Genomic DNA, 27,851 nt, shown 5'->3' with positions numbered 1-27,851 from the left:
GAAAACTCAGCAAGGAAAAGCAAGGGCCAGGATCACACTAAACTAAGAAGATCTGCATTTTAACTTAATTTTAAATAAAGCTTCTAAAACATTTTGAAAACCTTGTTTACTTTACATATAACAGTAGTTTGGTTATATAATATAGACTTATAGAGAGACCGTCTAAAAAACGTTAAAATGTATTACCGGCACGCGAAGCCTTAAATGAGAGTGAATAAATGAAGACTCGGCACACCACTGCTGAAAGGTTGCCGACCCCTGGTGTGTAGAATAAAAGAAAATAAAGACTAACGGTTGCAAAATCTGACATAAGATACACCATAGTTTTTTATTTCCAAAGCTCAGCTCTATATGATAGATCATAGCAGACAAAGGAAATGGAAGAGCAAATCTGGAAACGTTGGCATGTTTAGTCCACTCTGCAGAAGTGGATTCCAGAGTAGGCCCTTACAAAACATGATATTTTGCAGCCATTTGGAACTTAAAGCCTTTTACTTGGAAATCTCAGTCACATCCTGTCCCACTGCATCATGTATACCATGGTAAAAATTATGTTGTGTCCAGAGAAGTGTTACACCTCATCAATATGTGCAGTGATCTGATGTGGCACAGTGTGTGGCCAAACTCAGCCTGCCATACAGTTAAAAAGAAAAGAAGAGAAAAAGGTATAAAAGAATGCCATTTACTGATTCAGACATCGTCTACACATCAAATCCAACTCTTGTTGAGTAATAGGTTACGATGACCCATCAAAAATGGGTATTTTCCTAGCACTGCTTAAGTTAGGATGTGTATTCCAATCCCTGCACATCTCTGCAACAGAGAAAACAGAAGGTCTTGGCACAACAGTCAGAGAGATGAGTTGGTAGGTCAGTTCCAGCTGGGCCCACCATGCTTTTCTGTATAGAAGTGCAGCATCCTTACCAGAATGATTTAAGTGCCAGGCCATGAATGCAATTTGCTTACATCATTTAAATACAGTTGTCTCCCTCTGAAGTCAATTCTAGATTTGTTAGGATGAAGTTACTTTCTTACCTTGCTAAACAATACAGATTCAGTAAATCAACATCCTACAAGGACTGGTGGTTTTAAACATCTATAGGATAGATACACCAGACTTTCTGACTTCACAGTGAGCTTATAACAGAAAAGAATCTGGATTTAACTTTTCAGAGGAACCAATAGGACGCAATGTGAGATGACGACTTTTTCTTGGCATGGTTTAACACCTATCTACAATTGTATTTATACTACCAATATAAACAACAAGGAGTCTGGTGGCACCTTAAAGACTAACAGATGTATTACTACCAATAAAGCACCTTTCAGCTGCATTTGGCTTTACTTGTTGTTTTTCTTTTCTATAGCATGGTTTTTTTTTTGTTTCATTCCTCTTAAATACTTTTGATTATCAAAGTCCTATGAATCGTTGCATTTCTGATAAGTCTGTAAAGCATCCCTCTGGAAAGCTGTGTGGAATCCCCATGGATTTGGAATTCTGCATTCACGATTTCCATGGATCATCTTCTCACAGCGATACAGGAACAGAGTCTCTAGCAGTTGTAAAATAGGAAGCACTTTTATTTTCTGGCTTAAAACGACATGATTTCCTTCTTCACTTATTTTTAGGGCCTGTGAAAAGAAATGAAAAAAATGGGTTGACGTTATACTATTTTGTGTCCCAGAGTCAGAAAAATATATTCATTGTCTGTCTTCTCTCTTATCATCTCTCACCTCTTCCTCCCTGCCTTTCCGACTGCCTCTTTCCTCCCCTTCCCAGTTAATATTTTCCTCTCTCCAGTGCCTGTCTATCACCAGTGCAGCTTGCTTCTGCTGCCCATTTACTAAAGCAGGGTGAAGTGCATTCCCCAAATAGTGTTCAATACATTTTTACTTCTTTCAGTTTTGCAAAGCACTCATGGGCTGGTCTTGCTGTTCGTATATCTTGTCAGTACTAGAATATATTCCAAGAATGTCAGAAGTGAACAGAAGACAGCCTATGCAGCATCCACTGTTGTCTCTAGGTATTCCAGCTTCAAAATGAGTCACCCTAAGGTGAAACTCACCCCTGTGCAGTGGCCAGCAGAATGCCACTTAAATCCTCCTTAAACCTTATTATAAGAACATGTGCTGTTCCAGAGCACCATATCTGGGTGGGATTTTCAAAAGTGCCTAAATGATATGAGCACAAGTGTCAGGCATTTTTGAAAATATTATCCTCTGTCTGTCTCCTTAGAAGGCCTTGTCATCATAGTATCTGAGCACTTTGCAAACATTGATGCAGGTGTGTTCAACCAAACCATGCAGACCAGTTTTGAAGCTATATAAATTCATGAATGGGTTTTAACATAGTGTAATGGCTCAAATCTGACAAAAAATTGAATCCTAATATTGATGACATATTTGCAATTTTATCCCCTCCTCATCATTTTTCCAGCTCTACTATTGATTGTCCCATTGTAGAGGTGGTAGCTCTCTGTAGCACTCTCTCTCCCAATGGTAAATTGGTAACATGAGGGAAGAGATTAAACAGAGAACAGTAGAAAGTTGAGAGGCACATCCAAGGGTTGGAGGGGATAGCGTTTCCATTTGACACCACCATATGTGGAAGATTGTCTTCCAAAAGCAGGAAGGAGGCAGATGCCACCAGAGCTGGAGATTTTGAAGGGACTCTGGAAACTTGGAATATCTGCTCCAGACACAGTCACATACCAGTTAAATGATAGGTGATAGGAGAGCATTTAAAATACTTTAAAACCAGATTGGCATTTCATTATAATCACCTATGATATTGGCGATGGAAAGTATGCATAGATTCCATTGACAAGGTATAGAGAAATATTGTTTCCTTGTTTCTACTGGAGCAGAAATTGGAAATGAAAAGGATCTGTTTGCATTGGGTACACATCCATTTCACAGCAAACATATTTGCTGGATAAATTAAACAGGAAATAATAACCACACTCAGTACTTAGAGCACTCTCCGTCAGAGAATTTCAATGTGCATTACAAACCATAAGGGGCAAATCCTCTCTCCTTCTCTACAGCCATACGGGGAGAGGAGGCACAGAGTCCCAGATACAAAATTGCAGTATAGAGCTGAACTCCATTAAAGCTCCACTTGAGCCATTACCTAGCACAGGGGTTCTCAAACTGGGGGTCGGGACCCCTCAGAGGGTCATGAGGTTATTACATGGGGGGGTCGTGAGCTGTCAGCCTCCACTCCAAACCTCGCTTTGCCTCCAGCATTTATAATGGTGTTAAATATATTTAAAAGTGTTTTTAATTTATTGGGGGGTCGCACTCAGAGGCTTGCTATATGAAAGGGGTCATCAGTACAAAAGTTTGAGAACCACTGACCTAGCAGAACTTGGTGGGGGATGCAGGGGCACTTGGAGGCAGAGGGACCAGGCTTTTGTGACTACACGGATCCACTGCCTAGCCATTCTTGCCAGCACATGGGCTGAATGGACTGTGGACTGTTCCTCAGGCCTGAGATTGCAGTAATGGCTGTGGAGCTGTTCCTGAGAATTCTCCTAACTCCACAGGGTCAGACAAGGCCAAGCCTGTTTTCTTAGGCTTAGCACAATGAGGAACAGGGTGATTTGCCTTCGGTTGATTAAGTGAAATAGGTATGGTTAGTACCCCCCATTTTACAGAAGGAGAAACTGAGTCACAAAGAGGGTAAGTGGTGCACCCAAGTACCCACAACTAATCAATTTCAGAGCCAGGATTATGACCCCAGCCTCCTCGGTTTCAGTCTAATGCACTAACTACTAGACGGTGCTGCGATTCTTCAGTCTACACATATAGCCTCGCTGTCTTTCAATGAAGGTAGAAACTGATATTGTCTGAAAAATTTGGAATCGCACCTAAAGTCATGCAAAGTTCTCCAGTTTGGGGGCTTTACTGTAAACACAAAATTCTCAAACTGGATTCCTAAATCTTGCAATGAGCCTCTACTAGCTTTTCAGCAGATCTGTGTTGATTTATGATTTTGGATGAAAACCATCTAGATAGTGGTGGGGTTTAGCCAATGTTTATTTGGACCTTTGGGCTTACTTAAATCAAAAACTCAAGAAAATAAGGGAAGGTTGGGGGAATGAACCCATTATTTTCCGGACTCAGAAGTCTGCCAGACATATAACAGGGCAAATAAAATCAAAACAAAAAGATTATGTCTTTACTATTTGTTTTTTATGAGGGCCAGGTTTTCAAAGAGTTTGTGTGCAATGGTGTGCTTAATTTGCACATGCCATTGCCTTATTCTGCATGTAAATCAGAGAATAGTACATGCAAATACAGCTAAATAGGTGTTTGCACCTGCATCTTTCTGGTTGGTGTATGCAGCCAGGATAATTTCATGCATAAACTCTCTGACCAAGAATCTGCTAAGCTTAGCTCTAATTCTGTCAGTAGGGATACCTTTAAAATTAGTTTAAATTGGTTTTTAAAACTTAATTAAAGTATTAAATTTAGATCATAATTTAATGTAATTGAAAAAACTAGACTAAAGGGAGACAGCCCTTTGGGGCCGTCTCCTTTGATTTGTACTGATGTTCTCATAAACACTAAAGCTGAGAGACAGGACTAGATCCTCAGTTGGTGTGAACTGGAGTGATGCCAGTTAACCCCAGCTTAGAATCTGGTCCTGTGTAGATACCAGCATGAGACAGATGACTCTGCCACAGGTTGATGCACTGAGTGAAACCTGCACAGAATAGATATTAAAGAGAAGTTAGAGGCATGTTCCAGAGAAGACTGCCTCAGTCTGATTTTAACTCTGGTGAGTCTGCTCCGACAACTGACAGCATCAGTTTATCATTCCCTAAGGCTCCTTGGCTGGGGACTGACTGTCACAAGAAACAGGTCAGCGAATGAGAACATTTTCTTGTCTCTGCTCACCCCTGCCTGACTAACTGTGTCTCTACTGTATAAATGATTAAGGATTGTAGATGACCCAGTTGGAGGAGTGGAGGAAAGAAACTGACACACCCTCCCTCAGCACCACCAATAAATAAGTAAATTATTCAGACTACAGCCCAGCAGTTTTAGATTAAATCACAGAAAAAACTTCCTAACTGTAAGAACAGTAGGAGAATGGAACAGATGCTTAGGGAGGTCTTGGAAGCTCCTTCACTGGAGGTTTTCAAAAGGAGGTTGGAGAACCGTCTGTCTTGGATGGCTTAGACACAACAAATCCTGCACCTTGGCAGGAGGCTAAACTAGATAGCCCTTGTGGTCCCTTCTAGCCTTGTGGTTCTATGCTTTTATATCTGGAAGCGGATGTTGATCAGACTTTTTTAAAGCTTAGATATTTCTTTCCCTTCTTCCCCCTTCACTTCTGTTTTCCAGCCACAACTGGAATGAAAAGCACCGAATGCCACGATAAAGGGCAGTCCCAAACTATGTTTCACTATGTCCAAAAGTAGACTTGCTAGAAATATTAGGGCCCGTTCCTGTGAGCTTCCCAGTCTCTCCTGGGGTTCAGATAAACTGCTTGAATGTTTGGCTGCTTATCTGGAATGTATCCAGACCTTGGGCTTGATCCCCCACCCTTTGAAGTCAATGGAAAGACTACATTGGATCTTGAATCAAACTCCTTTTGAAGTGTGTCCGTCACTGAACCTGGAGATATAGCAGCCTCTAGCCATAAAGCCTGCCTAGTAATCTACTTACGAGTACCTGCCCGACATTTTCCTCACGACGGCAATGATGATTCCAGTAACGATTCCCACTGCTATTATGATTCCAACGATGATTCCAACCAGTGCAACTGTTGCCAGGCCATCTGAGTGGGGAAATGTATAGGATGTTAGCATGTTTTCCACGTAACCCATGTATAACTATGGGGCCGGATAGTAAGAGGTCCTAATACTTTGTAGTAAAATGGAATTATTTTTGTCACATTCGATTCCATAGGAATCTTCCCTGAATCCTGTGAACTGTAAAATATGTCATTTAGATTTAGAGAGACATGACAGGTCCGACTGGACCAAACTCTGTTGGTGATAATGCTTAATTTGTGCTGGGCTAAGCCCCGGCACCTCTACGCTTGGCAGTTCAGAGCCCCGGCACTTCCAGACTTGCCGCATCAGTTATGAAAGTAAAAAAAAATTGCTTGAGCCCCGGCACCTTTTTCATTGCCTATTAAGCACTGGTCGGTGACACAAGGTTTTGAGCTTACACAGAGTTCTTCCTCAGCTCTGTATAGCTCAAAAGCTTGTCTCTTTCACCATCAGATGTTGGTCCAATAAAAGATTTTGCCTCACCCACCTTGTCTATCTTGTACCTTGGGACTAACACGGCTACAACAATACTGCAAACCACTTGAAAATATCAGAGAGTCCTGTGGCACCTTTAAGACTAACAGATGTATTGGAGCATAAGCTTTCGTGGGTGAATGCCCACTTCGTTGGATGCATGTCATGAAAATATGTCATTTAGGTTTAGCAGTTTCCTTGCTCACTTTCTTTGGGCCTGTTGGAGTCAAAGAGAGTTTGTCCGTTTACTTCAATGGGCTTTGAGACAGGCCCTTTAAAGCCTTTAAAAGTTCATAGCCGTATATCATGTGGGATTTAAGTGCATATATTCCTTTTATAACCAATTTTGTTACTTACCTTTCTCGTCTGTAGTCCCTGGCTCGCCACCCACTTCGTCTGGAAAGAAAGAACCAAAATAACTTTTTAATACGGTGACTGTTATGTCTTCATACCATGATGTTACACTGTAGGGGAGGTTATAAAAACTACAGCCCAACGGGTCTGAGAATGAAACCACTACAGGTGTGCAGTTTAATAGGGTGTTAATTGGGGAGTGAGTGTAAATAGAGAGCACACAGAGAGTGTAGAGTAAAAGGAGTTGTGAAGAGACTGACCCTCACAGCTGAAATAAAGGCTGTGTCTACACGTAAAATGCGACAGCAGCACAGCTGCAGCTGTAGCGCTTCAGTGTAGATACTCCCTACAGCAGCGGTTCTCAACCTATTTATCATTGTGGGCCGCAGGTTGAGAACCACAGTGCCCCCCACCTAACACCCCCCACAAACCCCTATGCTCAGCACCCTCCGCCCAGAGATCCCGCCAAAGAGTGGGGCCAGGAGCGGAGAGCTGGGTGTGGGGTGAGGGGCAGGGACCCCGACCCCCCACTGTGCGGGGTCAGGGGGCAGCCAGGACCCCGACCCCAGACCCTGCTGGGTGGGGCCGGGCGGCAGCCGGCTGCCCAGACCCCGGATCCCGCCGGGACCCCATTGCATGGGGTCGGGTGGCAGCCAGCTGCCCGGACCCCGGATCCCGCTAGGACCCGTTGCATGGGGCCAGGTAGCAGCCGGCTGCCTGGACCCCGAGCCCTGCCATGCGGGTCCGTGCGGCAGTCGGGAGCTGGCAGCCTGGAGCCTGCCCCGCAGCAGAGCAGCTGGGAGCCAGCAGCCCGGAGCCCGCCACACAGCAGGGCAGCCGGGAGCCCGGAGCCTGCAGCCTGTAGCACACATCTGACCTGGGCTGCAGCTGTGTGCTAAATGGGCTGTGGATTGTGAACCGCTGCCCTAGAGTGACAGGAGGGATTTCTCCTGTCACTACAGTTAATCCACCTCCCCCAGTGGTGGTAACTAGGTTGACAGAAGAATTCTTCCATGTCTACACCGGGGTTAGGTCAGTTTAACTACGTTGCTCAGGGGTGTGGATTTTTCACCCCGGGTCGACCTAACTTGTCAGTGTAGGCCAGCCCAAAGACAAACCGACTAAAGAGATCTTGAACTGGTGTGAATCAGGATCAACACCATTGAGATCAACAGAGCTACACTGGTGTAAAACCACTGTAAATTAGATTTCACAGATCATCTTAACTCTGGCGTTTCCTAACTTTTGAGTGCTTGACTTTGCAACCTTAATGTTCTTTTAACACAATTTTTTGTATAATAAATAATAGCAATATCTTAGCTAACCTAACTGCAGAGTGACACCTGCCTGGTTAAAATCAGGACAACAAACAGGCAGGGAAGTGATCAGTGTCCCAGATATTAAAACTAGTGTAGTTTCTTTGGTATATCATTTTATTTCCTACATTGGATCCTTAAGTGGGCTAGTCAAACTTGGACTGATTTGTTTGAGGCTTGAGCCCAGAGACATTAATCTTTCATTATTTGTTTTTGATTCTGCTCTAGATTTATGCCTAACCGGACAGGAAGGCAAGTTTGTTTAGGATGCCATGAGCTTGTCTGACCTGAACATATCTGTTACAGTATCTGCACTCCACGGGGCCAACTACCCCCCCCCCCCCGAGTTTGTACTGCACAGCGTGTTATTGGCTTGCAATCTGACAGTGCAGCAGTAGGATGCTTTATGACACAATGCCAATGTTTTAAGGAAAATGTGTCATTTTTAGGACGGCTTTGTTTGTGTTTTGACAGAAAAAGTAAGACACTGGGAAGATATTTTTGCTCTTTGGCACAAACTGGGCACTGATGGCTAGGACAGCTCAGCACACCCATAATATTTTATGGCACTTAAAAATGCTTATAATAATGCACAAACTTTTCCTTCTCACAATTCCTGGGCATTTACTCATTCCTCTTAATTTTAACATGAAAGGTACCAATAACAATAGGGTAGATCAGGGATAACCCTTTTGTGACTGTTCAAAGCCCATGCAGTTTCAGGGTATCATGCTGCAGTTAATTGGTGGGTCTCAGGCTGCACCTGATGAAAAAACAATTCTTTGGGTATTAAATTCTGAACAGCACTAATTTAGGGAAGGGTTCTCTGTTTTAGGTGACTGGTGAGATTGCCTATAAAGGGCTTGCAGCTGTTATGAGGCAGAATGGTTTGTGGTTAAGACACTGGCTGGGGACAGAGGTAATCTAGGTTCTATTCCTGGTTCTGCCACTGATGTCCTGCATGACCTTGAGCAAGTCACTTTTCTTCTCTATGCCTCAGTTTCCCCATCTGTAAAATGAAATAATACTAGCTCCCTTGCAATGGGGTGTTGTGTATTCATTAATGTTAAGCACTGTAAGATCTTTGAATAGAAGTGTTTAGCGAGCATTACTGTGCACACTACAATTATTATGGTTGTTGGGAAGTAGATTTTAATTTGAAGACTGGAAGATTTTTAGTACAAAAGGTGTTCTGACCTAAATAATAGAAATTCTTTGTATATACTGTCTTGTACTTACTTGACTGATACCAAATTTTTTCCTTCTTTCGATAATTAAAAAAGTGGCTCTGTATATAAATAAAATGGTAGGAACTTGATATTGCATTGGCTTAACTAATGCATACACCTTTGAACTCCAGAAACTTGGGGCCAGATAATTTGGTCACCACATACTAATTCCAAGTAGTCATTGGCCTGCATCCACCCCATAATCTGCTACAATTTGGCATGAGTGACAGTCTCTACTTAATAAAGAACCAAGCCTAAACTAACAAGTGTGTTGCAGATTGGAACTGCAATGCATTGTCAAAGCTTGTGTGTGGGAAGTTTGTACAGAGGCTGTACAATCTCTTTCTCTAGCCAGTGTTATTAACTCCTTACTTGAGTAGCAACCAGTAGATGAAACACAATTGCTGCTTTCTTTCCTAGAGGAAAGTGATCTCAAATCACCCACACATAATTTAGAAAGTGAGTCTGAAACTCCCCCTGTAAAATTCAGAGTTGGTTACCATTGCTTCTGTTATTTAATAATGAACAAAGTCAAGAGATGCCCAGACTGGCAGCAGAGACAAAGAATCAGGTAAGGAGACAGAAGAACATACATTTTTAAACAAATGTGTTTGATCTTCTATCCAGGGATATGCAACTGCTGCAGCATAGAAAAGCAGAGAAAGAAACCAGCAACAAAAGACAGAAATTTTGTCTGAGGACTGTAGTTAACTTAATGTCTTCTTATTTATCAACAGATAGAGCCAGTTCCAATGTCCAGGTAGAACAGTGAGTGACCTGGGGCAGCGACATCTCCAATAACTGCTTGTGTGAGCAACAGCAGTTTGGGAGGGGGAGGGTTGCAGGTACTTAGGAAAGCAGAGCCCAAGGCCAGGCTGTTCCAGACAACTGTATGAAATTTGCTTTGCAGGGATCTGTGGAACTATTTCACATTGCGGCTAGACGAATGCCATCCCAGTTCCACTTTGACTTTCCATTTTGAAACAAACCTCATATGCCAAAGCAAAGCTCAGTTGCAACCACTAGAATTCATGGGATTTCAGTGCAAAGCCATGAATGGGCCCAGCTTGGCTTTGACAGGTTCATGAACCTCAGTGAACATAACTTACACTCTAGTAAAACTAAAAATCACAAGTAAAGGCTTCTACCTTCAGAATTTTCAACAACATCCGGATCAGTAGAGTTCTCACTGTCTTCATTATCGGCGACCATACTTTCTGTGGTTATTAGCTCTTCTAAGGGGAACAGGTCTCTTATAGTGTGCAGTCTTGTAGGTAACTGGGAGGAGTGAATGTAAAAAGAGAAAGAGAAAGACAAGGTAAGACCCAATCTCTTTAACATTTATATATAAAGGCAGAACTTTAATTTCCTCGCCTGCATAAAGTCCAATGTCTGGATTCGGAGGTCAGCTCTGCTCTTTTTGTTCTACTCCTGCAGCAAAGAGGGACTGAAAAGGTATCCTATTGTCCTAGTTTGAGGGAGTCCCCTGTGGGCATATAGAAAGCATAGCAGTCTCCTATGCAATTGCCTGCAGATCCTCCTGTCTATGGCTTGATGGGGATGAAGTGTGACCATGCTGCAGTCCAGCAATCCCTAGGCTGCTCAAATCTACCCCAGGACTGGGTCAGAAGCAGCCACATGATCAGGGAGCCACAACCAGGTACCTTTTATCCCCAGCTCAAGATCAGTTGAGAATCAAGCCCTACGTTTCACAAAAAAGAAAAGTGTGTGAAACAAAGACAGAAAAGAAGCAGCCCTGTTTGGCTGTCCTGTGTTTTACAAGTTTTCATAATAATAATATAAGTCTATATTTGACTGTCTGGATTTGCAGTGTGAAAAACACATGCTGAATTACTGATCAGTAATAAGCTATGTCCACCATGAAGGCCAGCTTTTAGGAACGCAGCTGTGGGGAAGTATTTCCAGTATCGAGGACAATATGCCAGTTCATCAGTTTCTAAAGGGAAAAATTAGATCATTGGGTTTTTGTTCATTGTCACTAATTCAACTTTACTGTAAAGGAACAACAGTTGATGCAACTGAAAGTTAGAACTGCTTGCCACAGCAATCACTAACAGCAAAACATTGTCAATGCAGAGGCAGGGAAAGGACAGTTTTACCCAGTGTCGTAGAAATTTACAAATTTGTTTGTCCATTGTGTTACATCAGTTCAACATCAGGGCAGCTCCACCGAAGCCAATGGAGGCACACCAGGGCAGAACTGGTATAAGACAGTGCATAGCAAGCCCTGAATATTCTGTGAAATTCAGCAAATGTTATAATTATTTTCAGCTTCATCTCCTGCCACTCAAAGTTTTGCAAAGCAAAAAACTGGTATTTGGCCACCCTTTATTTTTGGAACAAATCATCACTTATTGCCATAAAGCCACAAGTTCAAAATCTGACTGCCCAAAAGACAAAGCAAGAAGACAAGGAACACAGTGCCAGCTAGGTCTGAAGATCCTCAGTTCAAGAGACACCCACCAGAGTTGGCCTTTCTTCAACCTCTGAGTCATTTCTGTCTTTGAAATCGATGGATACTGTTTCATCTTCCAGTGGAACTGTGCTTGCTAAGGGAAACACAGAAAACGAGTTAGGGATTCAGTTGATGGTCACTTATTATGGCTAAATTGAACATTCTCCAAATTAAGTATATTCAACATGAGATAGTTTACCTCCACTGCCATATTTACCTATTGGTATATTGCTAATATACACATGTATATTAGCAATATACTTTGGTTTAACGTTGTGGCCTAAGTCTTTGGTTTGTATTGAGCATCCTGGCCAAGAAATCAGCTGTCCTTTATTTACAATGTTTAAATAGTTTTGGCCAGAGGTGCTGAGTCCACAAGGTAGTGTAAACGGAACTCGTGATGAGAAGTAGGATTTTGCTTTTTAGAGAGGTCCCTGGATGCCGAAACAATACTCACCTGTGATTGACTTAAAGTAACAATGAACAGCTGCTCGGTTGTGCCATTGGAATTCATCTGATAGAGCACTGAACTGTGAAGAGGACTCTCAAAGGCATGTGTTTGGGAAGGTTTTGCACTTCCCCACTAAGGACAATACAAAGACAAGTCCCTAGAAGCAAGTTAAATCAGATATAGTTTAATTCTAAATTAGACTGGGTTTGCCTGTTACCACGACTGGCATTATTAAACACTTGATGGAGGGGCTCAATGTGCATCTGGTTTCTACACAAAAAGTGCTGTGGAGTGATCTCTAAATTACTCACTGATTTCCATATCCAGTTCTTCTTTCCTTGAATACATACTGCACTATATATATATTCCCCCAGTCTGGGCTGCAGTGCATTTATTAGAAATGTCTCTATCAAGAAATAATTTAATTAAGACAGTTGTCCTGACTAGTTCACTAAACCGCAATGGATCGCCGTAGCGATGATATTCAAACAATTTATCTATTTGTCACCGTATAGACTTCAAATCAACTTAACATCTGATTTTGTACAGAAAGCAAAATAATGGTCCAGGCCTATAAGATGCTGAGCATCCCCATCTCCTCTTGAAACTCTCAGCTCAAGGCTTCGAATACCAGCAATATTCAGAGTTTCAGGCCTTTCTGATGCAAAATGGTAGACATCAAAGAGAAAAAATAGGTGAAATTCTGAGCCCCCAATGTTAGTAATGGCTTTGTAACTCTAGTTTTTCCCATAGTACTCATCATTTATTTCTAATGATTTTTGGAAGGGTAGGCAGTGTCAAAGCTTCAAATGTACAAAGTTTTAAGGCTTGAATTCAATGGGAGCTGTTGGTACTCACATCTCTGAAAACCACGCTACCTACTGAGGTACCAACGCCCTGATCCAGGAAAGCACTTAAGCATTTATGTATCTTTAAGCACACAAGGAGTCCCATTGAAATCAGTGGGACCTAAGTATGGATGTTGGTGCCATACTGGAAAAATGCAAGTTTTGGAACAGTTGGCCTTAGTTTTTTCTTACCAAGACATATGTAGTTTAATCAAAAGAGGTGCTTATGGAACACCACAGGTACGGTGTATAGCCTGTACACCAGCTTGTGTGACAGGCCCAGATTTGACATAGGACTGATGTTGGATAAGTGCATTGACTGGAGAGGGCATGAAAAAAGAAAGGGGTTGTGGCAGAGGTAAATAAAGAGAATTGGTTCACCCCAAATTAACCTGACCAAGAGGCTCAAAAATCTGAAAACCATCCCTGTTAATAATCAGAGTATTTGAACAATCAGTATCTGATTTTTTGCTTCCCTCATTGGGTAGTTTCTATTCCACAGTATTCCTGCAATATGTTTAATGAATAGAATTGTTTTATTCAGTACCTTTCATGTCCCAGTGTGATTTACAAAGTGCCAAGTGACATATTTGCAGTGCTTTGCGTGTGAGCAAAGAGGGAAACTATTCACAGGGCTTACCACGTAGCAAGCAGGGCTTACCACGTAGTTTTAATATTTTATTTAGGGGGAAATTATTTGCCCCAATTATTATTGGATTATTTTAATAGCAGCCTCATGTCTTGTGTGCCTGACATTAGGGGGTTATTGCTTTATTCTCTCTCTCCCATGAAATGGTTTTATAGAACAGTTGATTTAATCTGCACACTATTTTTTCTTTATTACATTGTATATGAATGTATAGTGCCTTGACAGCCATGAGGATTTATTCCAAGATTTTGAAATGTGAGAATCTAAAGTTAGGTTTCTAAGTCCATATTTAGGCACATATAGAAGTTTCTGTTTAGAAGCCCAAATATAGATTTAGGAGCCTAAATATAGGCCCACAGATTCTATTTAGGTGCCTGAATATGGATTTAGGACCCTACTGTTAGACACTCAGTTTGGAACACTTTGACCTAAATTCCTATATAAATGTCCAGAACAAGAACAGCAGGGAAGCAGCCATGCAAACTTCCTCTAGAGAGACAATTTAAAGGCCTTGATTTTCAGAAAGTGCAGAGGACCCATCTGCTGCAAATCAGGCCCCTTTCAGATGTTTCATTTTGCACACCTAAAATTTGAGGCAACTAAAATCACTAGTCACTTCTGAAAAATTGGATCTGAAAGATGGACTACTTCAGTCCTGATTGGTCTCTCTGCTCAGACAGTTCATATGTGCATGAATTGCAGTAGTTTTCCATGATGTCCACTGGGAAGTGGCTCAAGAGCACTGAAGCAATTTCACACAGACCCCAGTCAGCCATCAAGGGTAACAGCTTTCAGTCACTACCAGGGTGAATTTGAACTTGCATCTTACATACAAAAGACTGTATAGCCCATTATCCATCTCCTTACTTATCTCTTTATTCTAAATGGAAGTATTATTTACCTCCTGAGATCTATTTGCTGTTAATGAATGAAGGATTGCTTACTACTCGTTTCTGGTGAGCCAGGGTATTAAGGAGTAGTGTATATTATTATTTGTATTGTAGTAGCACCTCAACCAATCAAAGATCAGGGCTCCATTGCACTAGGCACTAGGGATGTAAAATGTTAACCGGTTAACTGGTAAGCGTTAGTCTTACTGGTTAACTCGCCTTAACCATTAACCCGTCGGCCGGCCGGCCGGCCAACCCCAGCAGCCCCACGCTGGCTGGCCCACTGACCCCATTGGCCCCAGCCACGCTGCCTGGTCAGAGTGGCCGGAGCACTGCCGCCCAGCCGGAGCGGCCCTACCCACACCGCCTGACTGGAGCCGCCCCAGCCGCGCCGGATCAGTTAACCATTTAAACGAAATATTTTTAATCGCTTAAACAGTTAACTTTTTACCTGGTATTTACATCCCTACTAGGCATTGTATTCACATAACAAAAAAAGAGCTGGCCCAGTGATCTTATAATCTAATAATATCATTCTTGTGTCGGAAAATACAGTAAAAATCCTTTTTCTATCTAAATTATTTTTAAAAAATTGTGTTTGATGATTATTTTTCTCTTCTATTTTTGAAGACGTTCTAAAAGAGCAAATACTGATACATATTAAATGTTTCCCCGGAGCAGATCTAAACCATAAAGTATTTAATAAAGGCATTTCTCCAGATCTGAAATGGCTACCGAACATCAAATATTTAAAAAGAAAAATCCAGTTACTGAACAGAAAAAGTCTAAATGCAGATACAGAATAAAATACTTTGTCTTCAGCCCTCTTTGGGTTTACAAAGTAATGCCTTTACATTACAATATTTGGATTAGGATGCTGTATATACTGTGTGTAAACTGAGAAACATCTGCTTGAGAGTTCAACAACGCAACTTGTGAGGATCAGTTAAAGTTATAATCCCAGTCCCAACTGAAAAAACATCCCTTATACACTGGTCATAGAATAAGCACAGATGGAGAAAACCAATGAATGGAGGAAAACTCCACATGGGAAGTGAAAGAAGTTCACTACATGCATAACAAGAACCCCATTCAAGGAAATTAATTACTCTGTTGGCAGTGCAACGGCTTTCAGCCCTTAAGAATTACTTGATACCATGGGTGCCGAAAGGAAACAATGCAGCAGAACAAGTAGAGCATTAGTGAGCTTCACAAAGAGAGACACAAGGGGCAGTGAAATAATCCAATTTTGTATGCCAAAGGTAGTGTAGGAAATCTGTCTTTGTCTGTATGTTTGCATTAGTGATTTATATAGTGCGCAGCCTGAAAGAGCACCATCTCTTTATCTTAGATTAGATTAGATAAAGAGGTGACTTGATCATGGTATATAAGTACCTTTATGGAGAGAAAATATCAAGTACTAAAGGGCTTATGAACAAGAACCAATCCCTGAAAGTTGAAGACAGATTAATTCAAATTAGAAATAAAACATAATTTTATAACAGTGAATGTGATTAACCATTGAAACAAACTACAAACAAAGGGAAGTGGTGGATTCTCCGTGTCTTGATGTCTTCAAATCCAGGCTAGATGCCTTTCTGGCAGATAATCAAACATTAGGCTCAGTACATTGGAAGTTGGGTGAAATCCTGTGGCCTGTGTTATAAGGGAATCAGATTAGATGATCTAATGGTTTCTTCTGGCCTTAAAATCTATTATTCATTTTTGGGTTTCAATTGCAAGTGAAAAGGGTTTGTAAACTCTCATTAGTTCTCTGACCCCAAAAACCAGAGGTTTACAAAACTTCATACTCTGTTAGGTTTGTCAACCCTAATTCTCAATACACTGTGACCAATGCAGTTAAATGCATTTCCCACACGTATACTATTGTACACAAGGAATGAACTCCATCTGAGGCATGGTCTACACCACAACTGGTGGTTGTTAGTAGCATAACTCAAGTCGACGTAGCTTAGATCTACTTACTGCGGGGTCCTCACTTCACTATGTCAACGGAGTACAGAAATCGATGGGACATCACTCTCCCATTGATTGAGCGTGTCTTCACTAGACCCGCTAAATCGATGCCACTGTATCGATTGCAGCAGTGCCGATTTAGCTCCGTAGTGAAGACAAGCCCTGAGTCAGCAAAGACCAAGCCTGGAATCCCAGCCCCACTGATGTCAATGAGAATTTTTTCATTGTCTACTATGGGGCCAGGATTTTATCACAAGAGTCATACTGGAGAAAACTTACGTAACTGGGGCAGTCCAGTATTTATGAGCACCTCTCCAGTAATAAAAGCAGTGTAGAAGGCCCAGTGCTTGCAAGTACTCTTACAGTAATAAACCAGCATGTGTAGTCTGACTAACAAGTAATCTTTTGATTACAAACCAATGTGAACACTCAGGAGAGGAAAAAATGTGACTCTGATTTCACCTTCAAGCTTTTCAAAGTTTAAAATATTATTTGAACAAATCTGGGCGGAAACTGTCTTCACTGGGAGTGAAATTCACCCCATGCAAGTGTTCAGCACAAAGGCCATTCATCCCTGAAGTCTTCAAAAGGGGGCTTAATTGGGACTTAAGTAGTGCATGGGCTTGGTCCATTACTGACTGTGTGTACAGATTTAAATTTCACCCAAGCTGATCCAGATTTTAGGGGGAACCACCGCAGAAAGCAGCAGTTCAGTTTGACATACGTTTCTGTTATTATTTCTGAGCAGTTTGTAAACATAAACATTCCCCTTTGGAACCATGACTCCCTCCTACCACCGCCTCATCTCTTGTCATTGTTATTTCAGTTGTCGATTGGTGCAGATGTGGATTAATCAGTGCATTGTGCATTGCCAAATTCTAACGGGGTGCATTCCAGTTCACAGCCCCCAACTGCTATTGGGTTGCAACGTCTCACACCACAACAAGACACAATGCCTTTGAAAGCTCAGTATTGCTTTGAAAATATTTCAAATGCTTAGACATCCCATGGCCCACATCTGAAAAGATGAGCTCATGGCTCACTGTTTATCATGGTGTGACAACCTCCTGGAAAAGCCTCTTATGATTACTTTCAAAGTAGGCCTGTTGTGTAGGTCAACAGAATGAGCAGGAGTTGCATGACAGTTGTCAGTTAGCATGTCTCTCAGGTATCTCCAAGAAAAACAAAGAAGCTTTAGAAGACAGAAGATACCAAAACCACCTTTTGACTTTCCCTGCAGCCTGAGTGAATGAGACCCCTGTGTGCAAAGCCAACACACAGCCTGTGCCCCACCTCAGCCCTCAAAATAGGGTTTAAGTAGGATATAAATGGTGAGTAGACTTTGGGCTGCCCCGCTTCATATGGTGAGTTTCACTCCCTGTGAGTAATGGGAATATTTAGTAAAAGCAGTTAAAGAATCCACCTTAACAAAAATTTGAAGAGGCTTTTCAATGTTTTTTTCTCTGTCCAAGTACAGAATATACAATCTGAAAAGAAGCATTCTGTAGTGTAAAGGTTTTTTGCGTGTGCGTAGCATGGATTTATTCACATCATATGCTGACATAATAAAACATGAGACTGTGTATGACCAACTATATATAAAGGAGAATACACTCCTTTCAAACAATTTACCTGGGTCACTCAGAAAACAGTCAGTGGGTCACTGCACCTTAGAATTCAAGTTACTTTATTCACATTCATTAATTGAAATCGGCAATCATTACCTAGTGACGAACTCTCAGGATTTAAAAACAGAGCATTTGTCAGGGTCAAAGCAACTTGAATTTTAAATGTAATTGAACCAGTGAGTGTGCCTCAGATGCCAACACTGATTGACCCAGGTATGGTGGGTTGTTTCAAAGTCTGGGGGCCAAATTCAAACCTAACAGAAATGGGTACAACTCCCTTGATTTCAATCCAAGTTGCACCTGCTTATATAGAGTCTGTATATGGACCTGTAGATGTATCGTGTGCAGAGCCCTGAGATTTCAGATTAAGGTCAATGCATGTGTTTATATGAATGTTCCTTTTCCGATCAGAAACCCACTGTCAGTTTTGGTAGGAGATACCAGAAGCAGATTTTTATCTTATAATGGACATGGTATTCTATTCACCAGAAGAAGTAAAGGCTTGGTACCTACAAATAACTAGACAGGTGACGGTGTTTCACTGACTTCCCCACATAATTTCCATTGATATTGCTATTTTGCAGCAGCTGTACTCAGGTGTTGCCAAAGTACCATGCTTGGATTAAAAGCTGATCATAACTGTACATTTCTTAGGGATGGTCTCATATATAGCATGTCATGCCTTTCCCATTACAGAGGTAGTAGACCGGAGGTAGTTAACATATCAGCCAGCAGTACTGCTATCTACACCATCTTTAATGTAATTACTCCATTTTGAGTAATGTCCCAAATCTATATTCGTAAAGTTAAAGGGATGATATAAATTACTGAAGCCCTATGAAATAATGCTGTCTGTGGGAACCCCCCTCCTCCTCTAGTATCTGGGAACTGATATACGAATATCTTCTATACCTACTCTATGTTGTAATGTAAAGTAACGTGCATTCACCATGTCAAGTCCTATCAAGCTTCCATACGTCACATCAGGAAACAATGGGAGGTGCTGTCCACACTGCATCACACAGTGTATAGATTTTCATGAAAGCCAAGGGACAGCCATCTACACATGCTACCCTAAGCTTGGAGGAAACCTGGCTTCTTTCCATCCCCAAAGTAATTGCTACCTATTGGATACAAACTAGTACAAGATTGATTAGGAACAAGTGGAGGGAAAATAGGAGCTTTTGAAGAACATTATTTTCAAGTAGAGCTATGCAAAACTCACCAGTTTCTTTTATTTTGGTTTTGGTGGCATTTCACAACCTCTAGGTTTAGCTCTGGATGCAAACTGGTCACCTGCTTCACAACTTCCATGGTCTCGAACTTCACTCCACACATAAAGTTCTTGTTAATATTCAAAAGACTGTAACTTTTAGATTCCTGAAAAATCCTATTTATGAAACTGGTGGAAGTGGCAAAACTGGCAGATTATCCCATTAGTTGCTGAGTCATATGTTGCTGAAGCTAAACTACCCTGGTTTTTGCTTCTGGAAGGAAAGACCTTATGGTCAATAAAAATTTCTTTTGAAAAAATATTGCGGGATACAACTGTGGCGTTCTCAGCCAAATATAGCAGCAAAGAAACCTGTACATGATTCCAAGATGGGAAGCAGTATATTCACCATGCCACTGTCCAAAATGTTGCTTGGATAGTTTTGCCAAAGGTCTGGGGCCAGCTTCTGCTCTTTGTTATGTGCATAGAACTAAAGCCAGAGTTAGGCCTTGCAATTCTATTTAGTGCTTTGTACATTTAATTTAAAGGAGCAGCGCTGGCATGTCGCTTCTTGTATTAAAATGGTTATTGCAAGATATATTAAGTTTTATGAATGTACATATTAATTTTTAGCTTAGGCTGTGTCATTGTGTGGCATGAAAATTATGCTATTAAGGAAGAGGAAACACCTTTCCACTTAATGGAGCTGTTTAAGAACTGGGCTGTACTAGAAAATTTAGTGCCGCATTTGTTCTACAATATGGCTAATGTCGTCCTTACTGCTCATCATGCTTCCGGTACGGCCAAATTCTCTGCTGGCTTAGTCATCTCCATTATGACATCAGACAAATTTGGTGCTTAGGGTTTATTCTCAGATTTTAGGAGCAAAGTCACTTCTTATTTAAAATGTTCTTTACCATAGGGCTAAGTCTGGGAGGCATCAAAGATGGAAGTTTGAGAGAAGCCACCACCAATGATGTGGGATCAGAAAGTTAGACCAAGGAAAATCTATTTGTGTCTAATAATACCCCCAGTGGTGCCATGGTGAAATCTTCATATAAGCCAATGAGATACCCACTATTATGGGCTAACTGAGTGCTTGTTTCAATCGGAGCCAAACCACCAGTTCTTCATCTTGTCATGTTATAATTAAATATTATGTGGTAGCCTACTTTGCAGACAATGCAGTTTATGAATGCTACCACAGATTTAGTTCATGCTGAAAAAATGGAACTTTCAATTTGATTAACTGTATCCAAACCTCAAAAGAAGTATTAGGTAAGTACTTGGAAGGGAGACTTCCTGAGCACCTATGGCTGTTAAAGACCCTATGGCATTGTTTATAACAATGGGTGTATTAACCTAAGTGTCCAGACCAAATTCCACCTGGAGTAACTACATTCTCCATGCTGAAATTCCCCTTTGGAGACAGCGTTCTTCACTTCTTGCCGTAAACTATTGTGTTCAGAGTGTTAATGTGTGTAATATGCAGCTCATTCATTCTACTCCAGAGACGATTGCCATTTGGTAGTGAGCAAAGTGATCCCTATATATCCTTTACTTAGCACAGATCTAACCCCCATGAGTCTGAGATTCAAATCCCTGGGTATGGACCCACTTTTGCCCCTTATTGTTGAGTTCTGAATCTGCAACTAGGAAATGACTTTTTAAAAATGAAGCTGTAGTTCTCACTTACACACATGACTCCAGCAGCTCAGGCTTTAACAAAAATATAAAATATCATGAAACTCAGAGTAAAATCCTGAGAGGGGCAACAGTGGACTATTTGGAAGCATTGCGTGGCTATTTTCAGAGTGCTGTTGGCTCTTTTTTCTTATGGTAGTTTGCGACTGAAAATCATGGCATGACATGTGGCTGTGCAGTGACATTTTGAAAGGTGCTGCCCTGATTTTGTTTTTGTTGTTTAGGAAGAGGCAGTCTGTGTCATTTAAACCCTGGAGTGCCTGATGCTGGTGCCCAATACGTGCCCTGACATATGGACTTGGGGTCTGGTTTTTTTGGCACTGAAGGCAGGTGAATGGGAGAACACTGTGAACCTAAGAAAGCATCTTCCTGTTGAAAGCAAGCTCCTGGTGCACAGTACGGGATCCAGTTGGGGCCTGATTTATGTTGCAACGTGCTTTGTCGTCCAGCCGCTCCATGTGGTTCATGCTGCATGACAACATTTTGCTGAACTGTCAGAAACATTTCCTGTGGCTGGTGTATCTGGCCGCCACACCCTGCAGCAGATGGTTTCTGTTGCCTTGACTGGTCTAGCCAGAGGAACAAGGCCGGCACTTTTCCATCTGAGTCTGATCCTGCACGGCCAGCTAGCAAAGAAACAGCTGATTCTAAATAAATCCTCTGAGCTTTCCAATACTGCACTTAACTTTGCTCATATAACGGATGCCTGCAAAATTAAGTAATATTCTAACTGGGGCAGATGCAAGGGAAAATGACTAGCGTTCTGGAGAACTATTGTCATGTAAATGACCAGTAGCCATGAATATGAGGCAAAGCCAAGGGAGGGAAAGTGACTCTTTACTATTCAGAGATTACAGCTTTTTTTATTTTGCAGCAGAAAACCAGCCATAGAACCAAAGATGTCAGGAGAAAGACCAATAGTGTTGACTAGTTCACCACCTGCCATTGCAGGATAGTTCTTTACAATATACTCCTTATAGAGTTAGAGCTGGAAAAAGACCTCTCGAGTCATCTGGGCTTTACACCTTCAGTTATGCTGTCTCCTGAGTCTTCCATGTTGGTCCATTAAATCCTCTACCTTCAGTACTGCAGTCCCATGAATGCAGCATCTGACCTAGCATCTATTGATGCCTGATGACTGTAGCATTTAGCTAAGCCACTACTGTTGCTGTCCCACAATTGCAATAGCTGCCCCATCTGCAGGCCTAGTAGATTGTGAATATCTCAGCCTCCAGAGGAGCCAGGAAACACAGCTTTCTGCGGCTTAAGCAGTTCACCAAGACTGCAGCTATCAAGGTCCAGATTGGGTGTGAATCTGTCTTGTATCAGCCTGGCATCTGAAACTACGGTACAATAACGCACTGCACTCATCCATGCACTACGGGAGTGCAGAGTGCAGCGCTGAGATAGTCCCCGGGATCCGAATTTGACAAGTACATAAGCAAACAGTACAAACTCAAGTGGTGGGTCAGCTTCTCGTACAATGCGTGCAGCACGCTGCTCATCTCATAGCAGAAGGTTGGCTGAATCTATGTACAATTCAAGCAGAATAAAGAATATGAAAAATGAGTAAACAATGGCTAGGAAGAATCATTGGTATCACAATGAAAGAAGTCTTTCCTGGAACTGCGTCCTTCCCAAATATCCGATTCAGCAAAGCACTGAAACACACATGCTTAATTTTAAGCACATGCATAAGTGCTTTGTTGAATCAGCCTCTTAATGTCCATATTTATTGGTTTCTCTGAACGTATGCTCAACACTAGAAATTTGAAACTGTTTGGACTTGAATTTGGCTTTCACAAAGATTTATTACTATTCATGAGGTACCTCTCCAGGTAGTCAGCAAGACACACCCATATAGACTCCGTCTCACACACATAGTAGCTGGATGGGTTTTGTAATTATGAAGGCCCTTCTGGAAAGCATTCAGCATGAAATCTACCCCCTGCAAAGGGTTAGCTCAAGGCCTTTTGAAGTCCTCGTAAGACGGTATAAATAAATAAATGGAGATATCCTATCTCCTAGAACTGGAAGGGACCTTGAGAGGTCATCAAGTCCAGTCCCCTGCCTTCACTAACAGGACTAAGTACTGATTTTTGCCCCAGATCCCTAAGTGGCCCCCTCAAGGATTGAACTCACAGCCCTGAATTTAGCAGGCCAATGCTCAAACCACTGAGCTATCCCTACCCCCTGTGGGACAGAAGTGGTGGATAGGCTCTTTTGCCCTCAGAAAGTCTTTCAAATGTAATTTCTGGTGGAGGTTGCAGAGTTTGTTAGCAACAGGCAGCTTCTCCGGGTATTTGTGAGATGAAAAAGTATAAGGCAATAGAAAACAATGCCAGCATGAGTGTGGTTCCATTACTGCTGTCCCCTCTGAGGCCCTGTGGCCAGACGTCTGAGGCATCGTGTTCGAAATAAATTGTAAATGTTTGTTACTGGTTTTCTCATTTGTTTCCTGTTTGGGAGACCTTCCCCCCACCTCTTTCTTCCCAACCCTTCATCTCATTGAGAAACACTGGGTAACAAGCTGTGCCCCAAACAGCTGTGAGAGCTCTGCTGCTGCATTAATTGTGTGTGTGTGTGTGAGAGAGAGAGAGAGAGAGAGAGTTCTGTGGTGTATGAGGATGTGGCTTCAGGCTTGCTTAAAACAATGTCTGGAGGAGGAAGTACGCTGAGGTGGAGTCCAGCAGCCTGTTTGCTCTGGACTTAGGCTAGGTCTACACTAAGAGGGGGGGGGTGTCGATTTAAGATACGCAAATTCAGCTACGGGAATAGCGTAGCTGAATTCGGTGTATCTGATCCAACTTACCCCGCTGTGAGGACGGTGGCAAATCGACCGCCGCGGCTCCCCCGTTGACGGCGCTTACTCCTACCTGGGCTGGTGGAGTACACGCGTCGATTCGGGGATCGATTATCGCGTCCCGACGAGACGCGATGAATCGATCCCCGAGAGATCGATTTCTACCCGCCGATCCGGGCAGGTAGTGAAGACAAGCCCTAAGCTTTCTGTAATTGTTTATAATGATCGGTGACTGTACTTTTTGTCTCTGATACACAGCCGTGGTGCCAGCCAGTGGTTTATCTTTGCTGGTAAATTATTAGGGCCAGATTCTCAGCTGGTGTAAGTCCATGGATCCAGTGGAGCTATGCTGTTTTACACCAGCTCAGGATCTAGCCTTTGTGTCCAGCTTTCACGATGCACTTTCAGGAAAGGAAAGAACTGCTGTGATCTTTAAACGGGAAGATTTTCTTTACCAGTGAGGTTACACAGACTCAAGGACTTAATTTTCATTTTCTTTTAACTAACTTGGAGAACTTGATTGGAGAACAAAGCAAACAATGTCCATTCTCTGCAATGAGGGCTGATATCCCCTGGAAGACTATTTCTTAACCGATTTGGGAATTTTCCCCCCTGATACTAAGATAGGCACAAAGGCCAAAGGAAAAGTTCACATAGCTCTTTGTTCATTGTGGGCCATGTTGTAGATTAAGAGTACGTTTACACTTGACATTCTCACGCAAGCTCGCTGGAAGCAGAGTGTAGCTGCACTGTGTGAGCGGTGGGAGCGGTTAGCCATGCCAAGTATGTACCTGTTCAAGATGCTAGGTATGTACTCAGGGCAGCTAACTCCTCCCGCCACTTGCGTTGCCACAGCTTCCCTCTCTCAAGCTAGTACATTTATGTCTCTTCACGCTGGAATTTACACTTCCATCTTGAAATGCAGACACACCCTAGCATCCATGGGCTCAGAATGTTTCTGTAGTATTGGCTGTTCCCATAGGATTCACAGATTTTCCTCACAAAACTATTTGTACCTTTGCTGATGTTCCCCATTGGTCGATCTGCACTGGCTGATGTCTTTAAATCATATGTCTTAAAGGCTTGTTGGCTCACAAGTGCCCCAGATGCTTTGTGCACATCTGGCTCTGGCTAAGACTCAGAGACTTGGAAGTAGCTGATACTGCCAACCTGCTTCGATGGTAGAGTGGTTCATATGGAATACCAGTATAGGAGGGGAATATTGCCAGGACCAGAAGAGGTCTTGGGTTGGGTATATGAGGCACTAAGTAGTTTGGGGGAAGATCATATAAGAATCTTTCTAAAACTTTGTCCCAAACTCAAACCGAACCTGCCCGTCCAGATTCTGTCTAGGTCCAGAAATGGAAAGGCCAAAATGCCACTAAGAGACAATGCCAGATTTATTTCTAGTGTAAGCAGAAGCAAGAAGTACCAGAAATCTTACAAGGAAAGTCCCTTTCCACAAAATCTCCTGCCAGTTTTGCAGGCCCAGAGGTTGAGATAATTTAGGTCAGAATAATTATGTTTAGACACAACTCTGCCTAACACAGTGCAAAAAAAAAAAATCAGCTTATTTTCTATTGGCCAAGAAAATATATTAGTCCTGTGGGATTTGTTTATCCATAATCACTAATAGGTACAAGTTAAGTGACACAGTGGTACAAATGCCCATCTGAGTCTTGTTTATACTACACCAGACACAGATTCAACCAATGTTGATGCTGCACCCACATGGAATTGTATGTCTCAAAAATTTTAACCCAAAATAGACGACAGATTAGACTATTAAAGAGCTCCCCAGTCTATAGCATGGTTCTGTAAACCAACTTCTAACAGAGGTCACCAGAGTTCAGCTCTATCCAAGCTGCCCAGGAAAACCATGTTAGCACTTTGCCAGCAAGAACTGTGTTCAAACATGTTTCTGGCTAACACAGTTTGAACTGTAGTGTTGTGACTCATTCAGTGGAGATGGGCACAACACCCACTCTGTCGCACCCACACTCCTTGCGTCAGCGCTCAGGGAAAGTAAGGGTTTTTTCCTTTCTTAAACAACTAAAAAAGCCCTCTTTCAGCTGCAGTTCTGACATCCCCAAAACTGGTTACAGTAATTACAGATAGCAATTACATATCTGCCTGCTTCATTTTTCACAGCTGGATATTCTGGTGCATTTAAAATTGGACAGCAGCGCTGGGCGGATTCACCATTTCTCTGCTGCTTGGGTAGTCATTTATACCAGTGAAAAGTAAGTACAAAAACCAATGTAAAATGATGCTAAAGCAGAAAAATACTGTTTGACACTTGGCACCGATGTATCCGAGGAGGTGCAGGGTAATGGGGATTTGAGCCAAATGTGCTTATCTTGGGGAACACAAAATGGAATAGGCAAACGTGTTCAAACGTGTCCACTGACTTTGGGTGGCTGTAAAGTTTGGGAGCCCAACTCAAGACACCTTGAGCCTGATTTTCGGAGGTGCTGGGCACCTGCAGTTCCAGTGACAGTCAGTGGGCTAGGTCTGCAGCTGACATAGCTCCACAGATTCCAACAGAACTGTGCTGATTTAGCTGAGGATCTGGTCCAATATCTTAAGTAGCTTCCCAAAAGCAAAAGCTTGCAAAATAATTTTCTGCTTTTGAAAATTCTGGGCATGATTAACACATTTTATCCTGTCATGCAGAATTCTGTTGGCAAAAGCCCGCTATATTACACCACTGCAACCCCATTGATGTTAATTGCCTATTGGCCAGATTCTGATATCTTGATTTATATTGAATAGCACATTACTCAGTTTCAATGTGACTCATCATGGACTAAAGGTACTATTTAGTGTAAGTGGATCAGATCTACCCCTATACATTTTAGCTGGATAAAAAAATCCAAGAACTCCAAGAATGCAGAGTATTTCATGCTTCTAATACCTAACATTCAGAAGACATCGTTTGCAAAATGTACTCCCCCTGAGCAGGCACAGAGCACATTTCAGAGTCTAGTTACATTTGCTTAGAACCTGTCTTAATCAATAATTTTTGCCATTTCATAAATTTCCTTAAGAACTGTCACAATACTCTTTAAATGGAAATACAGTCAAACATGCTTATAGTGAAGTCAGCATTAGCAAAGCCCCTTTGAAAGTGAAGGAGTGTGAAAGTCCTCCATTGCTGCAGTGCACCGAACTATACAGTGCAATCTGCTTACAAATAATTTGTTCTTTGAATAAAAATCACTTTGGTATCAAAGGTTCCACTGTTTAATTTCAGTTACACGAAATCATTGCTGACAGTATCCTCTTGCACACAGTACATGGTAAAACTGGAGACATTTTCAAGGGCTGTTGATGTAATGCTTTCACTGAGTGCTTATAATAGTTCCCACTGCCTTGCATTCCTGTGTAAAAGGCAACATGCACAAAAACTGGTTTTGAACACTCAGTAAACTTTACCAGTTTGAAAACTTGGACGTGTCTCTCTCATGTTAGACACTCACTCAACAGTGGCTTTAAGAATTCAAAAGGGAGGGCTTAATAAACAACACAGACCTGTCCCGCTGCAAATGAATAAGAACAACACAATCTGTGTTAATTACAACAAATCATTGGAAATAATTTCATCATAGGATTCTTCTTACCTTCTTCAGCAAATGCCCTGAAGGGCATGCTCCCTAGGAGGAAGATGAGGAGTTGAGTTTGAATAAACATCTTTGGTAGTTCTGTTAGAGAATAGGTTTCCAATCCTGGGATCAAACTATTCCAAATTCTGATTATTTTAGAGACAGCATGGGGGAAAGTTGAAATCACAAGCAGAAATCACTGTGGAAAAACTTTGGGGTTCCAAATATTCCGTTCACTGCAGTAGCTAGAGGGGTAGGTTTTCCCAGAGTGATAACTATATAGCTAAAGAAAAGTAACTGAGAATGGAGTCAGCATTTTTTGTTAACTCAGGGGTGGGAGGCTATCTAAGGTGGTCTTGAAAAAAAGAGTCAGGCCCGCCCTCTGCACTCTGTTTGGCCAGCACTAAAATTATGATCTCAGACCAGGTTTAAAGTTACAAAATCC

General features: G+C 41.9%; 1 protein-coding gene across 3 annotated transcripts; it reads right to left on the bottom strand.

The window, feature by feature from the left end:
• Positions 1-1,372: 1,372 nt before the first annotated feature.
• PDPN (podoplanin) lies at positions 1,373-27,851 on the bottom strand. 3 transcript variants are annotated; one of them, XM_026660087.2, is made up of 6 exons: positions 27,425-27,849; positions 11,647-11,732; positions 10,311-10,440; positions 6,621-6,659; positions 5,680-5,791; positions 1,373-1,632 (listed from the first exon to the last, which is right to left on the bottom strand). In XM_026660087.2, the coding sequence occupies exons 1-6, from the start codon at positions 27,492-27,494 to the stop codon at positions 1,626-1,628; spliced, it is 444 nt and encodes a 147-aa protein (XP_026515872.1). In that variant the 5' UTR covers positions 27,495-27,849; the 3' UTR covers positions 1,373-1,625. The 3 variants fall into 3 exon arrangements, with proteins under 3 accessions (XP_026515872.1, XP_026515873.1, XP_029769375.1); XM_026660088.2 differs by having other exon boundaries at positions 5,686-5,791; positions 27,425-27,847; XM_029913515.1 differs by lacking the exon at positions 1,373-1,632 and having other exon boundaries at positions 5,676-5,791; positions 27,425-27,851.

Source organism: Terrapene carolina, unplaced genomic scaffold (genome assembly GCF_002925995.2).
Source record: "Terrapene carolina triunguis isolate 2854851 unplaced genomic scaffold, T_m_triunguis-2.0 Scaffold714, whole genome shotgun sequence".
Classification (NCBI taxonomy): Eukaryota; Metazoa; Chordata; order Testudines; family Emydidae; genus Terrapene; species Terrapene triunguis.
Note: the sequence above shows the minus strand (reverse complement) of the source record. Positions and strands in the feature narration are given on the sequence as shown.